Source organism: Catharus ustulatus, chromosome 3 (genome assembly GCF_009819885.2).
Source record: "Catharus ustulatus isolate bCatUst1 chromosome 3, bCatUst1.pri.v2, whole genome shotgun sequence".
NCBI lineage: Eukaryota > Metazoa > Chordata > Aves > Passeriformes > Turdidae > Catharus > Catharus ustulatus.
Genome location: NC_046223.1, coordinates 93,509,090 through 93,533,656, shown reverse-complemented (window position 1 = coordinate 93,533,656; position 24,567 = coordinate 93,509,090). Strand labels below are relative to the sequence as shown.

General features: G+C 40.3%; 1 protein-coding gene across 5 annotated transcripts in view; it reads left to right on the top strand.

Annotated features, from left to right (window-relative positions):
• Positions 1-24,567, top strand: part of GFRAL (GDNF family receptor alpha like) — a 33,547-nt gene that overhangs the window by 7,053 nt on the left and 1,927 nt on the right. For 2 of the 5 annotated variants that reach the window (XM_033055893.2, XM_033055897.2), the window contains exons 2-10: positions 360-494; positions 7,618-7,770; positions 9,249-9,671; positions 10,357-10,413; positions 10,949-11,273; positions 13,179-13,438; positions 16,378-16,476; positions 23,279-23,360; positions 24,369-24,536. In XM_033055893.2, the coding sequence (XP_032911784.1) occupies positions 360-494; positions 7,618-7,770; positions 9,249-9,671; positions 10,357-10,413; positions 10,949-11,273; positions 13,179-13,438; positions 16,378-16,476; positions 23,279-23,360; positions 24,369-24,456 (1,622 nt within the window). In that variant the 3' untranslated portion in view covers positions 24,457-24,536. Of the gene's footprint in view, positions 1-359; positions 495-7,611; positions 7,771-9,248; positions 9,672-10,356; positions 10,414-10,948; positions 11,274-13,178; positions 13,439-16,377; positions 16,477-23,278; positions 23,361-24,368; positions 24,537-24,567 lie in introns of those variants that run through there. The other 3 variants (XM_033055892.2, XM_033055896.2, XM_033055895.2) reach the window with 2 other exon arrangements.

Here is a 24,567-nt window from a genome sequence, read left to right as displayed (position 1 = left end):
TCATGTGAATAAAATGCAGTTTCCTCTGAATTTTATACTGCCTTCCTTTCTGTAATTTATTATGGATCTCAGAACTGCAGCAATTTCTATATATCTGTGCACTGATGTCATATATAGCTACAGTTGCTGTTATAATACTGGGGTAAAACCAATGCAAAATATGCACCCTGAAACTTTGAACATTTAATTTTCCAGTTGCAAAACTGAGGAAAAGCTTTTTTTCTGCTAAAATAAATTTGATAGCAAATTTGAACCTATAAAAACCCATAGTAAATTATATTTTTTAAATTTATGTATAAAGGAAAAGGGTCAGTACAGTATCTACTGCATTAAATAGTCATTATATTCTGTTTTTACAGTGTTGTTCATTTACTTCACATGTATATCCACTGTCCAGACTACTGACTGTCTGCACTTGAGGGAGCAATGTATTAATGCTGGAAACGGATGTGAGAGTGTCTGGAATGTGGTTGAAGATGCCTGCAATATTTCAGGTAATTCTGTATGGTGTAAACTGCTCAATTTTGAATTGCTGTGTGGCTGCATAGCCATAGTTTGTTACAGTATTGCTCTGGTTACTAAATGAAGTCAGTGAGATTTCAAAGAGAAAAATTATGGCGAAAGACAGTCAGCTTCTGAAATCCTTTGCAATGGCCAATGCTACTTTTAGTAACTGCCACACTGTCTCTTTAAGAAAGTGATAAATGAAATTTCTGCACTGTGAACAAAGTCAGAGACTGAACCAACCCAAGAAGTCTGAATTCAGCAGAAATTAGGCTCTTTGTGGGATCCTGTTAAATAAAGCCTGCATGCAACTGGAAAACAAGTTCCAGCTTTGAGACAATTTGGGGGAGTTGATCTGCCCCCTCCCTGGCAGTGCTCAAGGCAGGGTTGGATGGGTCTAGCGGAAGATGTCCTTGCCAAAAGCAGAGGGGTAGAGGGTCCCTTCCAATCTAAACCATTCTATGGTTCTATAATCTCACACAATACCCAAAACAATGTAGTATTTACTTAGAGTAATTTTAACTATTGTAATAGAATAAGAAATAAATAAAATAAGCAATGCCTCAAAGAAAATTGTATTGTAGGGAGGCACACTGTATTTATTCAGTGAAAAGTACCAACACATCACTGTGATTCACTTGCAGGGGGTGGTGGGATGATAAAGTGCAAATTATGACATGACTCGGCCTCCTGGAATTGTTAAACAGGTTCTCATGTAAATGAAGGCAGATATTTAGTCTCTTTCTATGTTTATTGCATTTCCAATAGTGGGTGCTTCACTTTCAAATAATCTATGTTTTAAGTAGGGAAAGACCAGGTATTGTAAGTTTGATCCGAAACTCATCCTACTCTCTGTGGTTGTTCAAATGAAAATGTTCCTGTCTCTGGAGGCTTATTGTCTTCTTGAACAAATCTTGGGTGTCTTTCGCCAGCCAGCTCTTTTTTTAAATCCTTCCAAGACCTTGCTTTTAAATGCTGAGAATCCACTTTCCAGGTGCTGTGAATATGGAAGGGAGAAGAGTGTCACTAGAATCTGGTAGTATCATTAGACCAAGCTAATAATGACACCTGTGTTGATTGATAAGGGTCAGGTGATCTGTCACTACATCATCACTAGCAAATGCTAAGGGCTAGGGATTGTTTTCTGATTGAGTTCACCTTTCATGGGGCATTGAGTAGTGGTGAATCAGAAATATCTCAGTGGAAATCTCCCTTCTTGTAATGACATTATTTGAACAGAGCAAGCCACATCATGATGCTGTAATCTGTTAAGAGCCTCAGCTGCAGCAGAGTTGACAATGTTAATGTTCCTCTGTCTTAATGTCAGGACTCAGTGTGACCTGTGGGGCAAGCCAGGCAGCAGGAGTTGCTTGGCTTCGTGGTCAATAAGCCATTGCTAAAGCATTCACCTGGGGTGTGAGCTACCTGAACGAATGCCTCTGTCTGTCTGATCTGTTGCATGTATTTGATGTCCCAAATGTCCCAAGTCACAAGACAATATTTAAAATAATTAGAGTGTAAAATTCTCTGACGGGTCTTAGTGTGTCCTTTCCCAGATACTTATCTAATTTGAATAGAATGGCTGAATACTTTTAAGAATAGATGAAGTAAATGAAAAATACATGATAATATAACATTTACAACAGTCCCAAAGCAGCTGGGCTTCAGCCCATGTTCTATTGATCTGTTAAATATTTTATGTGAAGTGAAACAGTTTCAAAAGATATGGCTGCTGTTTAGGAAAAGAAAAAAAATATTGGAATATGCAGTACTTTCTGGCTCAAGTGACCTAAAGATGAGCTCTCTAGAACCAAAACAGAACGAGCTGAATTTGCTTCTCTCACATCATTCATGAACCCATTAACACCAGGACTACTTGCCACAAAGATATATATTTGTGCTGTAGCCTGGTAATCTTGATTCCCTACAACCAGATGAAGTGGGCCGGCATGATTACTTCTGTGCTGCCCTTTGGATGTACAACATTGTCCCATAATACGACATTTCTCCCTCTTGCTGTCCTATGTACATATGCACTGATATTAATGACATTTGTAACTGGGCCAGAGAAACCTTCCAGAAATAGTTATTCTTGTGATTGCTTGTTTGGATTTGCATCTGTGTGTTTCCTTAGGATAATAGCTTTTGGCAAGGACTCTCCAGCATTGCAGAGCACTCAAATACTGTGTCGAGTCTAGGACAAATTATACTAAATGTGCTTGTTAGGTACCATGATCCCAGAGCATGTAAATCCAGTCAGACAGCTGATGGTACCTCTCAGACAGCCCACAGAAACAGTGATAGAAAACCTACCAGCAGCATCATCAGTAAGAATAACATTATATTGTCTGTCATGTGCAAGTCTAGAAACTTCATGGATGAGCTGCAGGAATGGAAAATGTCCTTTGAGCACAAATGTGTTACTTGGCGGCAATAGACAATGGGGTAAATATTTGTTTGTTAGCTTCTTTATGCAAAACCTAACTAGAAATTATAATTAAACTCCTTTGGGGTACAAGTTCAACAACTCAGTCCATCAGACTGTAACCTCAAAGTAAATGTGCACATTATCAAGATTTCCATCTTTTGCTCTTCAGTGCAGGATTGGAAAGACTCTCCAAAATACTGCCTAAGTCACTCCTTTTCCTGTCAAATTTTCCATCACTGCTTCCACTCTCCACTAGTCCAGCAGCTTTTCCATAGTATCAGTTTATGATCTTCAGAGTCCAATCCTTCTTTCACCTCTGTGGCCAAAATATGGTGGAAAGAAAAAACACAGTGTGAAAACATCTATGAATCAGCTTCCAGGTCAGGATAGAAAAGATAGAAATATTAAATTTTGATGAAATAATATTTTTCATTCTGAAAAAATCAAAAGAGTTTCAGCAATGCAGAATGAAGTCTTTAAGATTTGCTCGTGGGATTGGTTATTTGTTTCTTTTCCTTCTATAATTTCACTGTTAAAAGAAAAAAAGAAAGAAAAGACATTTCTGAACTCTTATTTAACCATAAGTACACATTTTCTTAATTTTTCTGAATGGGAGACAGTAAAAGTTTTCAAAAGTTTTCAACATCATTTAAATTTTAAGGAATCACATTTTGAATTAGATTTTGATGAGTTTACTTTTCTTAGAATAACAGACTCATTGAGGTTGGAAGGATCTCTGGAGTTCTATCCAAATGTGGTCTCACTGGTGCAGAGAGGAAAACCTCAGACTTTCCCCTGTAGTTTTCAAATTCAATTCCCACTGAGATGACTGAAGAGGTGATTAAGCAAAAGCAGAGATTATTACTCTGGGAGTGTCAGCTTCTACTCTGTCATGCTTCTATCTGTGGTCCTGTGTACATGAATTATGTACCTATAAATAAATCAAATTATGAATAATGGCTGCCAAGCATTAGGTTGTTAAATTTTTTTGTAAATGCCTTAGAAGCATATGTATAAGATAAAATATATTACCTAGAATTAATAGCTGGCAAAGCAACAATAATTGAAAACCAGTAATAAAATATTTTCTGCTGTTCGTCACAGCTGAATCAATACCATGTACAAACAGAGCAATACTGATAATAGGTTATTTCTACACAGTTTTCAAGAAGTCATGCAAGGGAGCCCCATAAATCTGATGTGCTTCCTGATTCTGTCTATGCCCTTTGCATGTTTGTAGCCCCACAACCTCTCCCCCAGCCCTGGCCATCAGGTGCTGGCTCAGCACAGTGAGCTCATAGCACAGGGGGCCACTGAACACAGCCCTTGGCTCCTGGCCACCACTTGTCAGTGTCATGAAGACAGGTGAGCTAAGTGAGGCTGGGGTGCTGCACAAAATATACTGGGGTATGGGGTTTATTCTTCTACTCACCTTCACCCTTGAAGTGTACTCTGGACCATGAAAAAGACAGTCATAAATTTTGTAAATAAGCTAATTTTTACACAAGCCCCTCCTCATCTTCATTGCTCTTTTTCTACTGGAATATGTTTTCCTGAAATTATTTTATTATCCCTTACTCACTTGATAAATATCGAGTAGAACATTCCCATACTCGTCTTCATGGGTCATGTCACCACATCCTTTCCATCCTATTTTTATGGCCAGGGAGTATCCTATGTCTGTGACCTTTGGTAAATCTCCTGAGTTCCTTGACTTCTGGAACTGTGAGAGCTAAGGGTCACAGGTCATGATCTACTTCTGAAAAAGTAGAAGTAAAGTTGAAGATGAGGTTGGAGAGATACAGCCACCATCACCTCCTTTGCTGATGCAAGGGATGGAGTGGAGCTGAGGCTGGGACCTGCAGCTCTTGCTGGCCTGTGACATTCCCCTCTAGGAGTGTAGTATTTGATATACCCCCCAAACCCTCCTTAGTCAGCAACTAGAGAAAGGGCAATGCAGAAACTGTTTGAAAAAAGGGGATCAGGACAGGGATGTGAAGTCTGGAATAGCTGATTTTCATTATTTCAGGCACAGACAAAATGCACTGTTTCCTCTTGCAGAGCTTTGCCTCCATTACCTTCCACTCTATTTGTGTCAACAACATATAAGTGATTTTAAAACTCTGGTCCCATCAAAGCTTGCCCATGCCCTGGTGACACAGGACTTCTTGTCACTTTGTAGTTTTTCTGAGTGCAGAGTCTTTGCTGCTCCCCACATCTGTGGGGAAATGGCAAGGCAGAAGCCAGACAGCACCTTTCACAGGGCAGAGACATCAGCCTGCGTGCTCAGGAGACTACAACCAATCCTCATTCTGCCCTGTGACCTGGCTAGATCTTGTGGGCCATGTACTGCTTCTCTTAGACATTGTGAGACATTTAATAGCTATGAGGCAAAGAGAGGAAATATGCTGGACCAGCACATACCTGTTTTGACAAGGTAGATCATGACTTTCACAAAATAAAACTTATCTAAATTAAATTACACTGCTTCACATATAACATTCTTAAGTAATGTGTAACTTTCTTAAGCAATAATAAATTACAGAACCATAGAATGTTAAGGGTCGGAAGGGACCTTAGAGATCATGTAGTTCCAATCCCCCTGAAACAGCACTCTGGGGGCCTGGCCCTGTACCTCAAATATCCTGCAGAGCTGGCCTGGGATGCTGTTTCATGTAGAACAGACGAGATATTAGAGGCTCTTATCCCAGGGTTGATATTCTGTTTTATTCTTAGGCTTCCATGTGGGCAGAGCGAGAGATGGGGATAAAGAGAGAGCCCACACGTGGGCTCAGGGTTTTTCTATGGGTCAGGAAAGGGGAGGGGTCAGCCTTGGCGTCAGGCCAATCCCATCGCAGGGGTCAGTCCATTGGTCTTGCAGGGGTTACAGGGTTAAAGGGATGTACCATTCTTAAAACAGTAGGGTATTGGGTTACAACATCCCCCTGCCATGGTGTTCCTACACCTCCCACCAGACCAGGCTGCTCGAGGCTTTTTCAACCTGGCTTTGACCATTGCCAGGGATGGGGCATTTACAGCCTCCCTGGGCAACCTCTTCCAGTGTTTCATCATCCTCCCAGTAAAAAATTCCTTCCTGAAATCTAACCAAAATTTCTCTTCTTTCAGTCTGTACCCATTACTCCTTGTTCTGTCACTACAGTTCCTGACAGAGTTTGTCTCCAGCTTCCCTTAGGCCCCTTCAGATACTGAAGGCTGTTGTGAGGTCTCCACAAAACTTTCTCTTCTCCAGGCTGAACAGCCCCAACTTTCTCAGCCTGTCCTTGTAGAGGAAGAGCTCCAGTCCTGTTATAAACGTCCTGGCCCTTGTCTGGACTTGCTTCCACAGTTCCATGCCCTTCTTATGCTGGGGACACCAGAGGTGGTTCCAGCACTCCGGGGGGGAGTCTCATGAGAGCAGAGTAGAGGTGTAGAATCACCTACTTCACCCTGCTGGCCACACTGCTTTGATGCAGCCCAGGCTTTGAGTGAGCACTCACTGTCAGCTCATGATGGGTTTTTTTGTCATCCTTCACACCCAAGTCTTATTCTGCAGGGCTGCTCTCAATCCCTTCTCTGCCCAACCTGCAGGTGTGTCTGGGACTGCCACGACTGGGTGCAGGACCTTGCCCTTTGCTTCACTGAGCATCATAAGGTTTGCATTGGCCCACTCCTCCAGGGTCCCTCCAGGGGCATCCCTTCCCTCCAGCATGCCAACTGCACCTCACAGCTTGGTGTCAGCAGCAGGTTTGCTGAGGATGCACTCAATCCCACTATCATCATAATAATAGGATTTTAGAAAAGCTTTCAGCTCATTAATTTGATTGATTTACCTTTGTACCACAAACTAGTACACGCTTTTTATTTTCACTATGCATACATGGAAAATATGACCTTACCTCCCATGTGAGTGTCTTTACCATTGAGTCCAAGTGCATATGCAAACAGACTTGAAACTAGGCCAGCAAACTAAGGTTTCTGCACTTTTTTTTTTTTTTTGTTAACTTCTCCTTCATTTTTATTATAAAAATCCTAAAAATCAGGTTATTCTTGGGCTACTTTAAATTTGTTGTTATTCTCAAACTTAGGCACTCAAAATACTTATAGAGTAGCAGTTCAAGAGAATATCCAAATGGCATTTGTAGGCTTGCACATCTTCTTTGAGAGAGAGAATCTGACCCAGAGCTGGCATCTCCTCAGCCTGGGGTTCTCATCACCACTATCATTACCATGGGGCTGGGGCTGCCCTCTGTGTCCTGTCTCTCACTCCATCACATGGCAATGCCTCAAGCCTGCACTGTCTGTTCCTGTCCCTGTACCAGGCACCTCATTTCCAGTACACAGGACCAAGATAAGCCTCTCAGTTCAGGTTTTGCCCCTTCTACTCCTGGGCACCTTTTTTGTTTGGTCTCTGTGCCTTACCTGCCTAAAATAAAAGGTGCGAGTTTAAGGTTTTATGTACTTTGCAAATGAGAGCAATGGGTCAGATCAAATAAAAGAAGTCAATATTGTATCCACAGCTTTATTATATTACTTTGAATGTTATTTAAAATTTGGAAAATATGACAAACCATCTTCTCTTGGCAAAGCATATTATTTTTGTTCTTCAATTGAATTGTTTTATGTAACCGTATCCCTTGAGCATTCATAAACATTAATGAAATTATAATTTTAATGGTGAGTTCTAGGTAATGGATGCAAGGCAGAAGACACTGTTGGATGTAATAGAATAATCCAGTTCCTGGCTGATGAATACCCAGAATTTAGAAACTGTGTCTGTACTACAGACAATATCTGTAGCATCACAACTTTGCTTGGGAAACGGTGTGGCATTAATAAAGGTAAATAAAAATAAATGCAATTATGATGACCAAACCCAGTAATTTTGTAACCACCATTTTAAGTGGATTCAATTTTCTTTGCATATTTTCAAGTCTGATAAATGCCCCCAAAAATTAGTTTTGTCTTTTCTATTACTATTCACACTCCAGCATGGCATATGAAAGAAATTCCACAAACAAAAGCAATAAAATGCATGTGAGAAATTCAAATGGCTTCTAAAACTCATGTTGAATCCACTGGGATGCAAGAGTGAATACACAATGTGTGTTGAGGGCTACTCATTGCCCAGGGAAATTTGAGAGCCACTGGATCTAGGTTGTGTGGATAGAGAGACACATCCAGTACCTTCTGAATGGGAGGATGAGTGAATGGAGATGCACAGCGGTGCAGTTGTGTCACACTGTGTTGCAGGAGGACCTTCTCTACATCTAGGAGAGGCTACTGGGTGTGTGAAACATAGTCACCACCTTCATAAAGCTGCACGTAATATATAGAGTGCATCTTTTAAAAATTCTGTTGTAATCAACAGGCCCAGCTCTCCTCAATTTATTTTTTATTTTTCTGAAAACTCTTATCCCTGCAGAAAGCCTATCTCTGCAATTGAGAATTACTTAGTACATGAAGAAATTGCAGTTTCTGGTCCAAAGTCTCCTAGCATAATGATTAGCAAAGCTGACACAAGAGAGGTAAAATCATCCAGTGAAGGAGAGTCTGCAAAGTGAGTTTCAAAGTGATTCCTGGCACTGGTCCATCACACCCTGCTGGCATCGCACAGCATTCATCATACAGCACTAGAATATATGGCCTTATTGCAGAGGGAATAATAACATCCTGATCTGCCCCAAACTCCTTACCCCAAACAAGAAGGATGGATATCTGAAACCTGATGTTGATGTCATTGGAGCAGGTACCTATGCTTCTAGCAAAATGATGTAATGTTTTGGGGTATTTTTTGCCAACTGAGATTACATTTCTCACCACTGTAGAAACAAGTTTGGATGGACTTACAGTAGTGTTGAGTTTACCTACAAAGAATAGCATATGGTGTTGCTAGGCACTTTCAGGAGTAGTTGTCCCTCTCTAACTTAAATTTCTATTGTAGGTAATGAATCAACCATCTTCTGGAATTGTCATTCTCTCTTTAAAAATTATGCGTTTGCTTAAGATGATAATCCATGATATGTCCAAACTGCAGGTGGTTAAAATTACATGAAAGTGAACTCTATGCAGTAATTTTAGTGGGGATTTTTTTACTAATGTTCTGCAACTGAACTGTTAGAGTGGACTTCCCTATACAGCTGACAGCACACAGTAAATACGAGGAAGATTCATTAGTTTGTAAGACTCTGAAATGATTATGTGTTTAATCAGAATTAAACTAGGGCTGTTTCACACATTGTGATGCATTAAGACAAGTACCCTTTTGTGAGTTTTTGTGCCATTTGATTTAAAACTCTGTTTGTCCTTATTTCCGCAGACTATTTGGAGTCTGTCCCAAGCTCAGCCCCTGAGCCGGGTGTCGGGCAGGAGCCGAGGCGCTCGGAGGAGCCGGGCCGGCAGTGCAGCGTGGCGCGGCGGCGCTGCCGAGAGGAGCCGGGCTGCTCGGCCGCCTTCAGGAGCTTCCAGCGGGCGTGCCCGGCAGCGGCGCGCACCTGCAGCACCCCCGAGCCCGCACGGTGCGCGTCAGCCTGGGCACGGCTGAGCAGAACAGCCCTGGGACGCTGCACCTGCTCCGAGCCCCTTCAGGCCACCTGCATTAAAATCTGGAAGGGAATATTTAACAACCCTTGTTTACGGTACTCTCGGGAGAGCCAAGCCTCGGGAGCTGGGGAAAATGATGGCAGTGATGATGACTATAATGCTGATGTTGATGGTGAGAAAAATCTGGTCACTGACACAGGTTAGTGCTGTTCCAGCAGTCAGAATGCTTTTGTACTTAACAGTAATGTCCACAGCCTATGAAAAAGGTTTTTTGCCCATTTGCAATTCATCACTGAAAATAAGATCATTTTAGGAGGTTTATTTATAAATAAATTCACAATCTGATAGTAAATGATAGCCTGAGTGCACATACTGTTGTCCTTCAATGTGTTAATTTGATACAACCTGATTTAATTCAGTCAGTTTTAGGTTTTCACTATAACTAGAAACATTATAAGATCAATAAAAATAATTTTCTAATAGCAAGAATTGTCTGCCAGCCTTGAATTTAGGTCATGACAAGCAGTCAGTTGAACTTGAAAACTGGTCCACTGATAAGCACATTAAGGCCTCTGACTTTTATTTATTCACAAGAAATCTGACTTTATAATGCACTGAGAAGCTCTAAAAAACTCTTTTTGATTTCATAGGATCTATAATTATGTAAAAAATGTTAGCGGAAGCCTTTGATAAACTGTTCTTTGACCCCAAAATTTATGAATATATGTAATACTGGGTTTAGAATTTGTTAGTGGGTTCTATTTGGTCAAACTAATTTGTTTTATTCTTGTTTATTTTTACTCCTGGCACAACCAATACTTTAAAGTTAAAAAGCCAAGATATTATTTACAATTTATGCCTGTACCTGTATCTTTTTCTTCTAGACAATATTAGTATGGAAACAAAATTACAATGGGGTTTATCTGCTCTCTCCAAACAAGGTAAGTCTGAATTTACTTATGAATCCTGATAAATAAATTTAGCTCAGTTTTCAGACAGTGTGCAACGTACCTTCAGATTAAAATTAATACTTTTCATTCAAATGGATGAACAGAGAGTTAATAGATACAACATATTTTCAGCTAACGTATTGGATAGACAAGAACCCAGAAATGTAACAGGTAGCAATCAGGTAATGTAAATGTAAATCAGGTAACAATCATATCTAAACTGATGCTCCAAGTACAAAAATACCATTTATATTCTCTTCTTCGTTACTTATTACATAGCCTAGCGTAAGACTGCACACTGGAGATTTCAGCAGTTTCAGGAGGGCTGTTTGTGAGGGCCAGGCAGTGTGAGAAAAAAGTATGAAGTTATTCAATAGGCTTAAAAGAGGTGATGCTGCAAGAGCTGGATCAGAGTTTTGGAAATCAAACTTGATTTACTGGGAATTTTGTAAACAAGATGCCTGCCAGTCATCACTTGAGAAAAATTTTCTTGATATTTTATTTTAAAAACTGTTACTCTTTTTAGCATACACAACAAACAGAAGCTGTCTGGATGTGAACAGGGAGTGCGTTGAAGATGAAGTGTGTAACAAGCAGTTGTCCCTGTACCTTAAAGTTTGCTCAGTAAATAAATGCAATGTGGAAGGCTGTCAAGCAGCCATAAGGTTCTTCTATCAAAACATGCCTTTTGAAGTTGCCCAAATGATGATATTTTGTGACTGTATCCAGCATGATGAATCCTGCCACAGAGCCAAAGAACTCCTCCATGGCAAGCCCTGTGCAGTTCCTGTAGTTCCACCCCCCTCGTGTCTGAATGTAATCCACACGTGCGAAGAGAATGAATTGTGCAGGTAAGTGGAAGTATTTTGCCCACTAAGGTGCTTCTGAATAATGATTTGGTCAAACCATTTTTATTATACTCTATATATCTCAACTATAGCAAAATTATTTTCTGCACTGTATCAATTGTGTTTGATATCTTTACAGATGTTTGCATAACCTGTGGTAATTCCAGAAGTAATCCCACAAGTAAACCGAAATGATTGATTTTCAGAAGGGTTTGGAATCTAATGTGGGCTTTTCTTCTGCCAGTATCATGACACTTAACACCATTTCTGCTGGACAAACTATGCCATTGCAATTTTCATTACCACTTCCTTCAGATAACACCTGCCTGTCTGCACTTTGCCCTCCAGCAATTTGTCCAACTTGTGCAGCAGACCAGACAAAGCTTATTTGGTAAAAGCAATTACCTTTCAAGAGCACAGTCTGACCCTTTGTACCCAACAGCCACGCAACAAACTTGGCCTGTTCAAAAAGCCTTTGTCTTATTTTCTTCATCTCAAGAATACTTGCAAAAATCTTTCAAAAATCTGGCCTGAAACATGCACAGGCCACAAAACTCATGAAGGATAATGCCTTTTCAAAGTTTCATTTTATATTTTTAAAACTTGCAACAGGATTACCCAAATTTGTAGTTCAACTTAATTGTCCTCTTTTATGGATGGTCAGCTGGCCCGCTTTGTTTTTCAGTGTACTTACCTTGTGGATTAAAGTTTAATTTTACGTCAAAGTTGTGCTGAAATTAACCTTTAGTCAATAAACCAGGAGGCCAAGAGATGGTTTTGGTTTTGTGCAGACTATTCAGATTGATATCAGTGAGAACAGCCAAAGGGCTATAAATGTACATCTGTACATGTATAGACATGTAATGTCATAATGGCTGAATGCTCCATCATTTTGGGAACATAAATGTTTCCTGGCACTGACAATAAATGCATATAATTAGCACAATTAGTCTGTGAAATATGGCTAGTCACATCCATAAATCAGGAGGTGAACGAAAATAATTCCATTAGAACAGAGGTGGCATCTGCTTTGAAACTTTTGCTTGTGTAATGAAAATATATACTAAAATTTTCTAGCCGGTATTGCAACAGTCCATGCTTTTCCATGTGACATGCTTGTGGCTCCTACACAATATCAACAGGCAATTAATAACATATTTATATGATTAATGAAGAATATTTTAATAACTTAATGCACAATATACTAGACTTTACCTTTATTATCCCCTAAAATCTAATGTAATAGATTTGTTTTTAATTAATACCTACATATTTTTAATTAATTTATAATGGCTATTTTCTATTGTCATATACAGTGCATTAAAGGCCAATTTTATTCCATCCTAACAGCAAACAAACGGAAATAATTTGAGAATATGGGTAGCAAGTTAATTCTTCATGTAATTTATCTCTGCTATCAATTTATTTTTAAGTTCACTGAATTACTTGTACTTTTTCCTGAGCCTTGGACATTTTGTATTTTGTTAGCATTTGAGGGCCAAGGGATGTAGACATTGGATGTATATTATTTAATGCAAAATAAGTTGAGTGTTTATTCTTCCTTCACACTGCTCAAAAGCGGATCCACTAGAACAGCACCTGGTGTGGTTTCATTGTGATGACTGGTCTAATTCCTGTATTCACATTTCTTCTCCAAGTATCTGAGGCTGTTGGAATTCACACTGTTTTTTACTGGACTCTGGAAAACAGGTGCTGATTAGAAGTGCAGTTGCTTTTTCTCAAAATCACAGCATTTTTTATGTCAGCTATCACTGAATATTGCGATTTTTAAGGCTTAAGAGGTACCTTGGAAATACCCTTTCTTTTAGTGATGTCTTTTTATGAAATCACAGTTGTTAAAGTGTCATTGTACACTTCTTCTGCTTTTCCTTTTTTTTTTCCCCTAAGGAGAAAATACACAACTTTTAGGTCAAAGTGTTGGAGACATGTGACAAAAAAATGCTACAGTGATGAAGCTTGCCTTGAAACTTTAATCAAGGATGACATGCCCTGTTCTGCCAATGCTGATTGCAAAGCAGCCTATATCAGCAACTGGGGCACGATGCTGCACATGGAGTGCACCTGCCAAAATTTGCCTCTTGTGGAGCAGCCTTTGTGTGAGCTCTTCCATCACATGCTGCACAGCAAATCCTGCTTCAGTGACTTACGTGAGTAACACTTGCAAATTTACAGAATAATTAGTTTTAAAGAGAACTAAGATGCTAATTTATGTCAAATATTTGCTGCCACTCATTTCAGCAAGAACTATAGCTGTGGGTTTCTAAAATTCATACCAAAACAAAAATTGGACATAAGTTTTCTTTCTCTGGTTTTGGGGAAAATTATAGTAGTAGTAAACCAATGAAATTGACTACATGTCTCATTATTTGAATTTTCTGAAATAAAGAAATAATTTCTAGAACTCATATTAATAGGCAGATTAGAAAAGTCCAAAGTCTTCCTGTTCTTGGCTTAACATTGTAGTTTGGTACACTGCTTTTACAAATAATATGAAGTAGAATTTGGTTTTTCTTTCTTTTCTTATTGGAGTCTGAATATTAGTAAACCTTACACATATTTAGCTACAGATTTAATTCTGCAATTGTTAAAAGTAGGCTTTAGAATTTGGACTTCAGTAAAAACACTGTGTGTAATTGAGATGAAATGTAGGTACTTTCTCAGAACCAGTAATGGCTTTCATGTGCTTAATTAGCTAATTATTTTTGTTAAATATACATGTCTTCGCCAAGCCTTTGGTTAAGAGAATTGTTAATGAAATAAATGGCAATACAGGAGCAAATAATAATATTTTAGTCTGAATCTGCAGAGTGCCTTCAAAGCAAAGCTCCTCTTTGTCCCCACTTTCTGTGCCGTGGGTCACATCACAGGGTGGTTCTCTATCACAGGGGGGTTCCTGGTCTCCTGCAGCATAAACTGAACCTGAAGGTTCATCTGCAGCCTCTGCAGGGCTCCAGCTGCCTGCACTGGTCCATCAACCAGATCGAAGTATTCTCTTCTCCTCAAATCTCTGATTTATCACACCAGCTATTTTGCAGTATAAATCCTCTTAGGATATTTTACTGGCTAGTACATCATGCCCTATGCCAGTTATATTCCTCATGTATACTCTGAAATTATATATATTCTTAAACTAACTTGGAAGAAGTAATGACGTCTAAAGATTTCAATGAAAAGAAATGGTTCTTTCATAGTTTTATCTACTGGACAGTATTTTGAAAACATATATGGATTGCATGCATGCATTTAATTAAATGAAGTAGCTACTCTTTTAACTCCAGAAACCAAAACAGTACCACTGATAAGGGTGCAATTTTTTTCGTGTCACTCAAAGGCTACCCAAAAATTAAAATCAAGTTGCTGAAACATTGCTCTTAGTTCAGTTAATCATTACTCCAATCCAGACTCTGATAAAATATTAAAAATCTAATCCCTTGAAAAACTGATAACGTAACACAGACTTGAGACTTCTAGCAGTGCTGATGGATACTATTTACTTGCTTGATTTAGGGCTGAATGTAATAGTCCAAATGAGTGAACACATCATCGTGTTAGTTACCTTATAACCTACAAAGAAAAAATAGGATCCTCATGTCTGAATAATTAGATAATTGCTGACAAGTTTTTGCCATTCCCTGAAGCAGTTTCAGGATAAAATGGTTTGAGAGTTTTTATGGTTAAAAACTTCCCTAACCTAATTGGGACTGAAAAACAGAAGCTTATGTTTCTTGTCTTGTACAACAATTTCCTGGCAGTTAAAACAAAAAGAATTTGGGGATCCAGAGCCTTTGGTGAATCAATACCAACTCTACAGAATACTTGCAGCTTATAGTTATTCTTGCTTTATTTTTTTTTCTAGATGTCTGGTTGTAATGCAGCTAAACTGATGATGGTGATAGTTATGGGTTTTATTACAAAGCATGTTTTTAATGCCATTCTCTGCATGGCAGTAGAGATGTGGGGTGACTACTCTTGCAGCACCCACCCAACCCTATCTGCTGATTTATTCCTTGGGCCTGGTGGTGATCTTTGGCTGACTTTCACTCTTACAGTGGCAATGATCTTAAACTCTGAAACATTTCTGAATAGGCAAATACCCAGGGTTTGGAAAGGGGATCTTTGCTTCTAGAACTGGTATGAACAGACCCACAAGTGGTGTTTACCCTATCTCATCTTTCTACTGCATGGCACTGTCTTTGCTACAAGTGTTTGCCCTCGAGGCTGTGCTCACGGGATTGCATTTGCTGCAGACTCAGTAGAAGGCAAGAATTGTGACTGACTGCTGCTGTATGAAGCAGAAGCACAGTGTGGATCATTGCCAGTGTAGGATCAGATGTCAACAGGAGTAAGCAAAAATGCCAGTGAGGGAAAGAAAAAAATTAAGTTTCCAAAATATTTTATCTCTGAGTTGTACTTTTGAATCTCACAGGAAAAAACCCAATTACAGGTAGGTTTAGTCCATTGTTATTTGGACAATATTCCAGGCTGCAAATGTTAGCTTTTCTTACATTACAGAAATTTCTCAGCTTGCTGTTTATGAGTGACCACATGTATCCTTATATGGTTTGGCCTCCTACTCTGTAAATTATACTACTTAGTTAAACCTCCTATTTTTAATTTTAACGGGAGATACGTATTTTCAGATATATTCCTGAAATTATGGCCACTGAGAGGACAGGCCTCTCTGAAAAAAAATTTGTTGAAGTCTAGCAACATAGCTTGAGAATAAACTCTCCCTTGTGGAAATTACTTCAGACTGCTAGCCCTTTCTCACCACTTCCATTTTGGTTTGGTGGACCCAATTCTTTTGGTGGGCCTATTTTTAAAACAGTTTATGTGAAAAGCGAATTTAAGCTCTTTTGTGGCAGAGAATATTTTCAAAGTGTGCTTGTCATCCATAAGAGAAACTGAGGTGTAACAGGAAAAACTTATGCACTCATTCAATTTGTTCATCAAGTATTAGTAAACAGTATTTTTAAATCGCTCTCTTTATAAATACTGCAGCTATTAGCAAAATATCAAAAAATATTCACTTATATTATTATTTTAAAGTAATATTTTGAATGGATATTTTCTTTCTGATATCCAGGTCAAATTTCTATTCAGAAGAAGGATTTTCACTGGGTAAATACAGAAATGCCAGGGGAAAAGCTTTCCGGAGCACAGATCCATTCTTCTGCAGTTAATGGTGAGTTTGGGCAAGTCACTCCATGATTTCCACAGCACTGCTCTTGAGATATCCCCAATGTATGATAGAAAAGACCAAAGGTTGATCCCTTGGGTGGGTTCAGGCAAGTGAGCTCAACCTGCTGCTCCTTCATTTGGTCTGGAAATCTCCCTACCTGTTTGGCTTAGCTTATATACCCACAAAAAGAAGTTAATCAGACTGAACCAATTACCCTGATAAATGGTTTTGAAATAGATGTCTCACAATCACTGTATGATAATTGTGGAAAATTAAGCTATTAAGCTTACCAGAGCCTGACTCTGTACAGTCATTAGAGAGTAACAGTCATAATGTGTAATACAAATTATTATCTTTGATGTCACACTTACTTCTATCTCTCTTGACTTTCTGTAGTAAGTTACCACAACAAAATTAGAAGCCACAGTAAGTGGCTTGAGAAGGGGCTTGTGTTACACCCCATCAGACTCTACCTTCATACACAGTAGAAGGGCACACAGTATCCCAAGGGCAGAGGAGCTGCAGCTGCTTTTATTTCCATGCATTTACAGTAAGAAATTAAGCAACATAAAGTTAAAGGATATTGAATTACAGTAGTTTCACGAATACAAGCCGCACAGAGTATAAGCCGCACCCCCGGTGCCTCAACAATGTTGCTGTCTTTGTCAATAGATAAGCCGCACCCCGAATATTAGCCGCACTTTCGTTCGTAGCGAGAATCCGTGCGCAGCTTTCACAAATTGGCCAATTAGTAACAGGATCGCGGCATAGCGGGCTTTACTGGCTCGGGGCGGGGCCAGGAAGGCTCGGCCCGCTCATGGTTGCCGATAGGGGTGGATGGCCCGGCTCGGCGCTACGGCTTGGCTGGGCCGGCCGGGTGGTGTTGCTGCCGCCGCCGCCGCCAGGCTCCCTGCTCCTGTCTGCACTGCCACTGCTGCGTTTGCTTGCCCTGCGGGCGGTGCTGCTGCTGCCGCCGCCACTGCCAGACTCCCTGTCTCCCTGCTCCCGTCTGCACCGCCGCTGCCATGTTGGCTCGCCCTGGCCGGCACTGCTGGCCGCCGCACCGCCGGGCTCCCCCACGCTGCTAGCCCCGGTTCCCCTGGGCTCCCGTGCACTGCCAGCCCTGCTTCTACAGGGCTTTTCCCCGCCGCCGGGCAGCCCCGTGCCGCCGGGCTTCCTGCTTCAACTGTCCTCTCCTATGCAGTGTGGCTCCTGTGCACTGCCAGCCCTGCTTCTACGGGGCTTTTCTCCGCCGCCAGGCAGCCCCGCGCCGCCGGGCTTCCTGCTTCTGCTATCTTCCCCTATGCAGTCGGGCTCCCGTGCACTGCCAGCCCCGCTTCTGCCGACTCCCCCGCCATGCTGGCCCGGGCTCTGCCGCCCTCCCTGCCCCGCCCTGCTGGCTCAGGCTCTGCCGCCCGCCCCCCGCACTGCTGGCCCCGCCTCTGCCAGGCTTTCCTACCTCTGCCGGGGCCGGCTGGGCTCCAGCTTGGCTTGGGGCTGCCGCGGGCTCTCACTTCCGTGTTGGCAGCTTTTAGAATTTTGTTAATGTATTAGCCGCCCCAGAATATTGGCCGCACTTCCGGGTTTCCACCAAAATTTTGGTCAAATTGGTGCGGCTTGTATTCGTGAAATTACTGTAATATACAAATGTTTTCATTGCTAAAATAATATTATTTTCTATTTCCTTTTGAGGGGGCCCAATTACAGTTAGAACACTAAAGAGCTTAATGCACAAATATCATCTCTAATGAGAATGACCTGTTCTACCTGGTGCAGGGCAGATTACAATTCTCCACACAATACTACAAACTAGTTCCCAGAACTGTTGATACAGAACACTTGTAACTGAGAAAAAAATAATTCAATCTATGCATGCAGTAGAAAATAAAGTGACTTCTAACCTCTCCATCCTTCAACTGTTGCTGAAGTGGGCAACCTGGATAAGGGATAAAAAGGATATAAAATGGATTAAGAGAATGGGATTCCTGAGACCTGTATGTGTCTAATTAAGCATTTGGCTGTAGTGATAGCATTAAAGTTACTTAAGAATCATGTATGTCATCCAAGTGCTCTGTGTAGCAAGAGAAGAAAGTCAGGGATCCTCAAAGGAAGAGTAGTCCAATATTTTTGGACTGCATTTGCTGAAAGTATTGACTTATCCTTGCCAATTAGAGAGGGAGCCTGAATCCCTAGCTGGAATGAGACTCTAGTGGTTAAATAATGAAAGTCATAATACAAGAAATACTGCACTAAGTGAGAAAATGCAAAATGTGAGATATTACACCCCTGTGAGTAGTTCTAACTAGACCTTTTCAGTGGGTAAAATGCCTTTTACATTTCACCCAGAGATTCAGATAAATATTTGCAAGAAGCAGCCTGCACCCAGTTAATTCTGTTCACATTGAAGTCTGAATACTCTCCAAAAACCTTTCCTTGAAGTCTTAAGAGAACTTTGGATGGTTTTAGAAAAATAAAAAGAATGCTGACCAGCCTAAACCATACAATAAAATATTCATTCTATTGTAGCTGTCTTGTACACGAGATGGGAACTCTAAGCCATATAAGTCTCATAGGAAGTCAGTTCAAGAAGAAGAATTTGATTCAGGATATCTGCCTGATGGTAAAAACCATACTGCAAATTGTTTCATAAATCCCCCTGCCAAAAATCAAACTCAGTGTTCTAGATTCATATGCTAACAAATGTCCATTACTCAGGCTGCAAAGGGAGTTATCATCTTCACAAAATATTTATCTTTAATGAAATCAAATCCCAAGAAGAATTCAGGGCACGGAGGCAAAACAGTTCAGTTGTCAAATATGGTCTTTCACATGTGTGGACTTTTGAAGACATTTGCTTGAAAAAACATGAGATAAAATCTGCTGATGTGTCCACATTAAAATCTCAGAAGAATCCTTAATTTGTCATTGAAAGATACGAGGAATTCTTTCACCAGATGAAATGAATGGCCAGCTACAGATGAACCTGCTCAGAAGAAACTCAGTATGTCTTCAGCTTTTTCTTAGTTTTATACTTTAAAATATAAATATAATCTTACTGTTCAAAAAAACAGTTAGATTTCTCTATTTTATTCATCAGCATTGCAAATGATGATTTGCAATCGTTACCATTGGGTAAGATTGCTTTAATAGAAGGAGATTTTCACATATATACATATATTCTAATCTATTTGTCAAGAAATAGAACCATGGAAGCTGAAAAATTATTATTCCAGCTTTTGGTGTAAAAATGGGATACCAGGATTATGTAAAAATCTTGACTGGATTTAAACACATTCCCAGGAGGGAGTAGGCCAACAGAGTTATCTTTGGGCTGATACAACTCCGTTAACAAGATGAGATGTAGGCAGAGTCAGAACCATATAAAAGTTAATGGGACTTTTCCTGTAAGCTTGAATTTGATCTCATTTTGGAAACAAATTTCTCCCAACTTCTAATATGCCTACCCAATTAGGCATCTTCAGCCTGGTTTTGGCTTTATCTTATGCAAATTATATCAATGACTTTACAGATCCAAATAATTTAAAAGATTGCTTCCTGCACTTTAGTTTGAAAACTTATTCATGTGGGAAGATAAGGATTTACTTTCATCACCATGGAGCTTTGAGGCTAAGCTGTGAGTTTTTTTATGGAAGAGGGAGCTAGAAATACAGAACACTTACCCTGTTCTTGTGAGATACAATAAAATTTGGTTTGATCCAAAACTGTTGAAATTTTGTCTTAAATTGTAATCTTATCATGTATTTCCTACTGAGGAGTTCTGCTGTGCTAAGTATTTAGATAAACAAGTAATTGGCAGAGTTTATCTCTAAGTATACCAGCTGCTGTGGGAACTGAGGTTAGTTCAGCTCCAGTGCCTTTAATTTTTAAGTTATCAAACATTGTCAGTCTGACAGTTTTATAACTGTAGAAAAAAACCCGTGCAAACTGCAGGTAGCCAAGAAACCTCTGAGCAGAGGCTGGGATTAATATGTTTGATGAATATGCACTAACAGTACATCAGCAGGTAGATCTTCAACAGAGTAAGATGCACCAAAATCCTTCTTTGTTCCTAATAGAACTGAATCAACACCTCTTTTACCAGCGATTCATAACAAACATAGCATTTTTTCAGATTTTGTGAAAAAAATGTGGAAAAAAATTCAGTTGGTCATTTCAGTGTTTTGTTTGATTGAAATGAAACACCTTTTACAAATTTTATATGAAAAAGATCACGATGTTCTGCTGAAAATTTATTAGCCCATTTTTAACCATCCCTAACTGTACAATATATAATGTGTTTGATACAATAATTTTTTCTGGTGACATACTTCAAAAGTTTCTGTTTGCCTAAAATATGTGTGAAAGTCACTTTCCACTTCAAAAAAGAAACTCTTGCCCCTACAACTGCTCCTACATTTGTACAAAGTTTTCAAAAATAGATGCATGTACAATTAAGATTCAGAAACTGAAAAAAAATTGCTGACAAATTACTCTTCTGCAAAACCCCATCATCTTAAAGAAATGTTGTAACTTGAGAGCTAGGCCAACTGCTGATGTAGTTCTTAATATACATTATTAGCAGTTCTGTAAGACAGATCTCATCCCTCTTCCTTCAAAAATTCACCATATTAAGTATCTTCCAGTAGGTTACTGGATTAAATGGAATGTTCATTCCATTTGTGCTAATTGTGGTGGCTTGATCACTGCTTTCATTTTCTTATATTGGAAAACTTGAACTTGGGATAGTTTTTTGAGAAGTAGTGAGCACAATTAAAGCCAGGCAGGTCCAATGCCCTGCTCAGCTCCTTGTTTTCCTTGCTGTGGGATACATATTCACTCTCTCTTCCTGGGGCTGCTCCAGCTTCCATACCACCTGTCCTTGTATTATATGATGCACTACACCTGCTGCATGTACTCAGTGTACACAGAAACGTCTCATTTAGGGCTCTGTGTGCATATACATAACACATGGAACATATAATAACTGGTAACTTATTCAGAGACCAGAATATGGCATTTTCACAGCCCAGAAAAGTGGCTCAGTGAGTTCAAGAATCCATCTTACTTAGTGAATGTTTCACTGGCTATGTAAGATGGAGAAGCTTGGGAGCAGCTAGGGCCCTCTGCATTTGAATTCCTATATAAACAAAACTTGCCTGATTGTACAAAGGTGACAGAATCAGTGTAACATGAAAGTCATAGAAAGGTCTCATGTTTTTTGTTGTGGCTCTGCATTTGTGGCCACTTGTCAAGTCATCTAACCTCCACACCTCTCCATCCTGTGTGCAGGGCTTATATTACACTCTTAACTGAAATGTTTCCTTCAGATATTTGATCAAGACCGATGGATTCATTACTTCGGGAGAAAAAAGAGTTACTCCTCCTTTAAAAAATAAAATTTGAAACAGGTCCCAGTTTTTCAACAATTGGAATTTTTAGCACATAAGCCACCTAAGTGACTTTTTGGTGAGAAGCCTAATAGAAAAAGGAAACTCCATGGGAATGGGGCCCAGAAAAACAGTGTTAGATCCCATTTTATGTTAATTTGCTTCTAGGTGGAGTATTGCTCCACACCGTGATTACAGTAATATATGAAAAAGAAAAATAAGTCTAGGTGGTAAGTAAGAGCCAAGTCTGCTTAGATACACAGAATAAAATTAACATTTTAAAATCAATAGGGAGAATGCTCCAAAACAAAAATCACAGTAACAAGCTGTTCCCCTGCAGCACAGTGAAAGGTACCACTATACTTACGAAGCGCTATTGGAGCTGGTATTTACCAAAAGAAGGCTGAAAATTACATTGCATCAAATGGTAAAGGAAGAGTTATTCCTATCACTGAGATACATGTAGGTCTTTTTCCTCCTTTTTATCACTTTTGACAAAAATTGATAGCTAATTAACTCACATACATGTGATTTCCAATATAGATCTCAAATTGGATTCTTATTACAGTAATTTCACGAATACAAGCCGCACCAATTTGACCAAAATTTTGGTGGAAACCCGGAAGTGCGGCCAATATTCCGGGGCGGCTAATACATTAACAAAATTCTAAAAGCTGCCAACACGGAAGTGAGAGCCCGCGGCAGCCCCAAGCCAAGCTGGAGCCCGGCCGGCCCCGGCAGAGGTGGGAAAGCCTGGCAGAGGCGGGGCCAGCAGTGTGGGGGGTGGGTGGCAGAGCCTGAGCCAGCAGGGCGGGGCAGGGGGGCGGCAGAGCCCGGACCAGCAGGGCGGGGGAGCCCGGGAGAACTGGGACTAGCAGTGCAGGGGAGCATGGCAGAAGCAGGAAGGCCGATGGGTGGGGCTGCCTGGCAGCGGGGGAAGCCCAGCAGAATCGGGGTCAGCAGCGTGGGGGAGCCCGGTGGCGGCGGCGGCAGCCCTGCCAGCCAGGCGAGCGAACGCGGCGCGGGGCGGTGCTGACGGGAGAGGGGGGCCAGTGAGCCCGGCGGCGGCGGCGGCAGCACCACCCGGCCAGCCCCGCCGAGCCGTGGCGCTGAGCTGGGCCACCCGGCCCCGTCGGCAACCATGAGCGGGCCGAGCCTGCCTGGCCCCGCCCCGAGCCAGTAAAGCCCGCTATGCCGCGATCCTGTTACTAATTGGCCAATTTGTGAAAGCTGCGCACGGATTCTCGCGACGAACGAAAGTGCGGCTAATATTCGGGGTGCGGCTTATCTATTGACAAAGACAGCAACATTGTCGAGGCACCGGAAGTGCGACTTATAATCCGTGCGGCTTGTATTCGTGAAACTACTGTACTAAAAAAAGCAAATGTTTCATTTATGTTTTCTGTTTTTATTTTTAGGTGAAAATATCTACATTATTGCTTACTCCTCCTGTATAGCTCTCATCCTAGGAATAGTCCTGTTGACTCTCCTAAAGATCAGGTAATTTGATAGGGATATTAATCACTGCTTCTAGGAAATTGAAAAAAGCAGAAAATAAAATGTTTTGACTTAGTTAAAAGGTGGACATTGTGATTGTCTGTAAAAACAGTCCAGTGATGGAAAGAACTGACATTGTGGGTGTCAGCAGGGAAGAGTGAAATACGATACATATCTACAATGCCCTCCATTCATGCAGAGATCCCAGGCTTTGGGAGGTTTCATTTCCTGTCCCATGGCAGGGGAAGGTGAAATCTGAATTCAAAAATTCTCTGAGACTATGTTCCTAGCCCCATAGCAGGCAGCGGTAATGCAAAAAGGAAATGAGAATATTCAGCATTATAACATATTTAGAAACCAAATTGTGAATGCTGCTATTGTAGTTAATATTCTTGCCAAATGCCATTTTTGTTCATAGGAGTCTGTAAACATCACCCACCATCCTTGCCATCCTTTCCCTTTCCCCCCTCTCTCCCTCCCTCTCTCTGTATGAGAAACTTCCCATACACCAATGCTTGGTAAGAAAACCGAAATGTGCATTCACTTAGTTAAATGAACATGGTCTTTTCTTAAATGATACATTTTCTTGGACCAAATTAAATGGCCAGATTTCAAGAATTACACTGTCAGATGATAGGTAACAGAACATGATGTAGCAGGAGCTATATATAGTGGGAGGGATACTGAGTCAAATTTCATTATTAAATTCCAAGGCAGATCAAAGAGGAATTGTAGAAAAATGCAAAAGGCAAGTCAAAGATATATGGGAACAGAGGCTTTCTCTTTAGGTTTACATTTACAGGAATATCAGCATATAAAGAAAATTCAGATTTAAGGAATACAGAAAATGGAAGAAAGAACAATGCATTAATAACAATGAAGGGGATTATTTTATAACACAGTATTCATCATAAAAAGAGAGGAATTTTGCCACTGATTTCAATTAAGCCAAAGTTCAAACCAAAAGCTGTATCGTTTATTGTTAAATACATGCACATTCTTTGTTTTCAGAGCCTGCAGAACAAAGTATGAGTCAAGAAGTCCCTCGCCAGACCATTCTTCTGAAACATTTATGGCCCATTATAAAAGTCACAGTTGAACTACTCTGTTGCTTATGCTTTTTAAGGCTATTCCTGAAAGCCAGCCTGTTGTACATATGTGATAATAAAATATACATTACAAAAACTACTATAAATTATGGAATTTTGTA